Source organism: Amblyomma maculatum, chromosome 5 (assembly GCF_055883805.1).
Source record: "Amblyomma maculatum isolate TAMU_Amacu chromosome 5, ASM5588380v1, whole genome shotgun sequence".
NCBI lineage: Eukaryota > Metazoa > Arthropoda > Arachnida > Ixodida > Ixodidae > Amblyomma > Amblyomma maculatum.
The window spans coordinates 98,949,315-98,953,961 of NC_139348.1; the positions used below are offsets into that span (position 1 = coordinate 98,949,315).

Sequence of the window (4,647 nt, forward strand, 5' to 3'; positions counted from 1 at the left end):
GGCCGTGCTTAGTAGCAGCATTTCCAGAAAAGTTTGGTGACAACATGGTCATTACTGCAGCTTTACATGACGTTGTGCTCTTTTTTGGTACTCTTTTCACATTTGATGCCGTCAGCCTCAAGCAGCGAGCAACTTTCCACAGTGGGCTGTCCTGTTCTCTCGTATTTTCTTCCAGGCATGCAGCAGCTCTTGGTGAAAGAACTATGAACTTTGCATAGAAGCTGCTGCACCGGTCCCAGCTCTCGGGCAGTGCACTGATGTCATCGTGGACGATGTGTTGCAAGCAAACACGTTCTTCGGCTGTTGGTGTGGGCTGGTGAGGCGCTGTGAAGGTGGCGTGCAGCAGTGTTCCTGAAAGTTAATGTAGACGAGCATGTCAGTGGAGTGAATGGAGTTCAATTAGCAAGCAAACACGGCTTCACAAGAGCTCAGTTTCAAAACATTTCTGATCTTTAGGATAAGAAACCAACATCGGTATTCTGCGGCGTACAAAATGTAAAGCTACTAATTGCAACTACCGTTTATTGTCCACAGTAAAACGTGCTTTATGAAAGAATAGTGTTGGTGTTAGCCAGTTAAGCTACTTTCATCAATAAAAAAGCTATCCTTTCACACAGAACGGTGTTTTTTAAGCTGTTATGGTTGCAGCCAGTTAAGCCACTTGTCAATAACAAGATATTCTTTCATGCAGCACAGCAATTTTCTAAACTGTTATGATTCCGTAATGAGTAGTGAAATTTCGGAGATGCTATAAAGCATACCTGGTATGTTGAACAGCTCCGGGTAACCGGAGTCTTCATGAGACTTCCTGATTTCGGCTTCAGAAAGCAGCACTTGTGAATTTCGTGCTGGACGTTGCACAGTGGGATCAACAGTCTCTTTCTGAAGGTGGAAGCTAATTCCTTCAATTTCAGAGGGCTGGACGTTTCGTGTAGTGCCCTTGTTCCACTTCGCCGCTTCATCAGTACATGTCCTTCCGGTAAGGCCCCGGGCGACTGCGCAGTCTACTTTCCATAGCACAGCACCAACATGGCTACAGACTCTAGCTTGGCCAGCCATGCAGGTGCAGCCTGCACGTAGCACTTCGCCTTCCTTCGTTGCTGACACCCACACACGGTGAGGCTTGTTGTGAACAGCTTGTGATGGCCTGACTTCTGCCTTCAAGATTATAATGTCATTGTTGACTTTATGTAGGAGGACTTTTCCCACCCAGCCCGACTGTAAATAATTATATGATTGCAGGGACTTGTATGACCGTACTTCTCGCAGGTCACAGGCTTTCGAATGCAGCAAATAATATATGATATCTGGTCCTCTAATTTCGGGCCAATCCTTCATATCTTCTGTTCCTTCTTTGATGCTGTCTGGGTGGTCGTAGACAAGGTTTTCTGCAAAGAAAAAGTGAAGTCAGTCATCTCCATGTTTCTAATAATTAAGGTGGGAGCGAAACGCCACTTTCTTTTTCACATGCCCATTTATGCTTCTGAAAACTTCCCTGGAAATAATTTTCTGAGTACGAACGAACATCAGAAATAATGCGCCGGTTAAGAAACATTGAACATTTCAGTCTAACAATATAAACACTGGCTCAATAATGGAATTTTGCTGAGCCATTTTGCGGCACGGCTGGGAGGGCGCCTGTGTTCTTGCGATGCCAGTGCACTTTAAAGATCCCCAGGTGGTCTTAACTATCCGTAGCTCTTTACTGCGGCGGCCCTCATAGCCCGAGTCGCTTTGAGGTGTTGAACCCCACATACCATATTTGCAAACAACTTGCGAGGAGCAAGCTCTTCGACCCAATACTTTCATGTATGTAGATGAAGCGGCTACGTTTGTTATTCTTCCAAGCACAACTTTTTTCAGTGTCTAAAAAAAATTAAACAATGCTGAGAGTGGAACTCGTCGATAAAAAAACGATGCTGAGAGAGGAACTCGTCGATAAAAAAAAAATTAAACAATTCTGAGAGAGAAACTCGTCGATAAAAAAAATTAAACAATGCTGAGAGAGGAACTAGTCAATTTGTATATAACACTTCACAACAATCTGAGAAATTCATGGCTTATGAGGAATGTATGCAGCACTTTTGCCCGCCAAAATATTATCTCGGCTTTCACCTGCGCCCTACGCGGCCCTGCACATAAAGCTCATTTCGAAACATAGCACCTGGCTGCATCAGTAACGCTCAGATATGCGACCGCTGTCTCGCGCCGGTTCGCAGAATGTACCACACTACTCGAGCGTCACGCTTCCTTCTTTTGCGAAAATTGTTAAGAGCAACCTGCGTTGCACCAGGTGCGATAAACAGGACGATTGGGCTTCTGCTTCTGCGTTGCATTGTGTGGGACAACCACCACACGTTTACCGACCGCTGTCATGCGTCGGCTGGCCGCCGGCGCCTCCTTGCCGATAACTACGTACGCCTTTGCTTTCGCTAAATCGGGTTACCCTCAACCGCGGAACGTAAAGATCAGATTTTATCCACGACTACAGTCACTGTGTGCAGCAGTATTAAATAAAAATACTTACCACTGACTAGCACGCCGGGCCTCGAACCCGACGCGTTTGACACCAATGCCGACGACGAAGCGCCGGATCCGCTGGCTGGGTTTGCGTTGGCCATTACTTCACACCGGTCGTTCGTGTGAGCATATGAATGGCGTATTAGGTCATGCGGCACAACAGAGGTGAAATGAAAGGAAGAAGCAGTACGAAACACGGCGCCTTGAAGGGCACAAAACAGGTGCATGGCCGTCCGCCTCAGGTTCAGATTTCACAAGCACAGTCCAAAATGGCGGCATAACCTGTTTCGACGCTAGACGTCGCCCATATCGGGCAATATGGCGCTACTGAAACGACGATTTGTGAAAAGGTCTATACGTCGCCCAGAAGGAGCCACATGAATGCCCTTTTGTGCTTGCGTGTCTCGAGATAGGAAGGCTAGGCAGTGATCGTATATGTGCCCGTCGTTATTTATTCTTAACGGAAGGGAGTTTCTGTTTGCCCAATATACTCCTCAAGATACAAGCCACACTCTAGAAGGTAGACCTCATTACTTGAGTCGCATTTGAAGGCTCCTCTAAATTTGAATGCAAAAAAAGAGGCTGTCATTTGGACCATTGCGGCTGTATTAATCATTGGAAAATACTTACATCGAGGCTTCTTGCTCAGCGTTCATCCTTTTTTCAGTGTGCCTCTCTGAGCATACTTCTTTAATCAGCTGCCGTGAATTCTTTCGATATCCGTCATATATATTGCCGCGAAACCATTAAAACTGTGTTGTTTTTTTACAGCCGTCGGCATGCGGCCTTATCATTGTGATTCTACCACGCGTATCAATTCTGTATCCCGTGTTTGTTCATACTCGTCGCGATACTACGCGTCATCATTTTCTTTGTCGCGAGCGATGCGCCGAGATCTATCTCGAAGATTCCGATCACTTGCCTATGTTTTTTCAATGTTGCAGGTTGTGCTAGTAGCAGTTTGCGTCGACGTTATCTAGATTGTTCTGAGCAGTCTTTAAATTGAGCGTTGGCGAGTGTGATGGGCCTTCTGTGTTCGACGATCGACAAGCACGTTTGTTGCTATTGCCGCCGCCGAGTTGCTTAGTGCTTTTGCGGGCGCAAGTGAGCCCAATAAAAGGTTTCTTCAGTGAAATCGCCGACTCTTCGTTTGTGTCATCGACCTTGTCACTCCCACGTGACATCTGATGGAGGTGCTGCCCTTGATCCTTCAAGCGAAGGCCTCAGCCTTGTTTCTGTCGCCCTGGAAGACCAGCCTACAGGTCACCGAGCGAGCCGCCGACTCCAAGGCCTACAAGCTGATGCAAAAGACTGGATTGACATTTTCGAGCGTGTGGCAGAATTCAGCGGCTGCGACGACGCCGCGAAACTCAGGCAAGTCTACTTTGTTCTTCTAGGACATGCCCGAAATTGGTTCGAAAATCATCAGGCAGCTATAAAGGATTGGGAGATTTTCAAGGAAGCGTTTTTGACTGTCTTTTCAGGTGTCGTCCGAAAGAAAATAGCCCAGGCCCTCCTTTAGTCAAGAATGTTGAGGAGATGAAGCGCCTCTTTCGCCGCGCCGACCCTAACACGACCGAAGGTGAGAGAGTCAAATGTTTAATGCGAGGCGTTAAAGAATTTCTTTTTGCAGGTCTTGTCCGAAATCCGCCAAAAACCGTGGCGGGATTTGAAACGGAAGCGTCTACCATCTAGAAAACGTTGAACACCCGGATGCGCCACTACGAGCGACCACTTCAACCGGACTATTCAAGCCACTACCTGAGCGCATCTGCAAGCAGAGAGAATCTACGGGACCTCATCCGGGCTATCGCACGAGAGGAGCTCCGCCGACTGCTGCCATCATCACAACAACCCTAGGGGGCAGCGCTCGCGGACGTCGTACGTCAAGAAGTCCAGCAGGCACTCGACGTTCCTCAAGCAACGACTCCGACGGCTCCAGTGCATGAATCAGCAGCGATGAACTAAGTTGCTGCATTACGGCGTCCTGCACCCCGACGCGACCTCCCAAGCCCTCGTCGCTACCATCCTGCCCCCGAAAGCCGTCCCTTGGCCCCCACCCGCCAAGTCTACCAACGACCCCCAAGCCACAGGAAATGCGACGCCTGGAGGATGTCTAAAAACCGA

General features: G+C 48.1%; 1 protein-coding gene across 1 annotated transcript; it reads right to left on the bottom strand.

Annotated features, from left to right (window-relative positions):
- Positions 1–711: 711 nt before the first annotated feature.
- Positions 712–2,621, bottom strand: LOC146188994 (uncharacterized). Its single transcript, XM_084605154.1, has 2 exons — positions 2,528–2,621; positions 712–1,388 (listed from the first exon to the last, which is right to left on the bottom strand). The coding sequence occupies exons 1-2, from the start codon at positions 2,619–2,621 to the stop codon at positions 712–714; spliced, it is 771 nt and encodes a 256-aa protein (XP_084461280.1).
- Positions 2,622–4,647: the final 2,026 nt, after the last annotated feature.

What these genes read in the sequence shown, in the direction of transcription:
- LOC146188994 (XM_084605154.1), bottom strand. Translation starts at nt 2,621, where the DNA reads ATGGCCAACGCAAACCCAGCCAGCGGATCCGGCGCTTCGTCGTCGGCA. An exon ending in GCCCGGCGTGCTAGTCAGTG is followed by an intron (nt 1,389 to 2,527) that starts GTAAGTATTTTT and finishes TTTTCTTTGCAG; the next exon opens with AAAACCTTGTCTACGACCAC.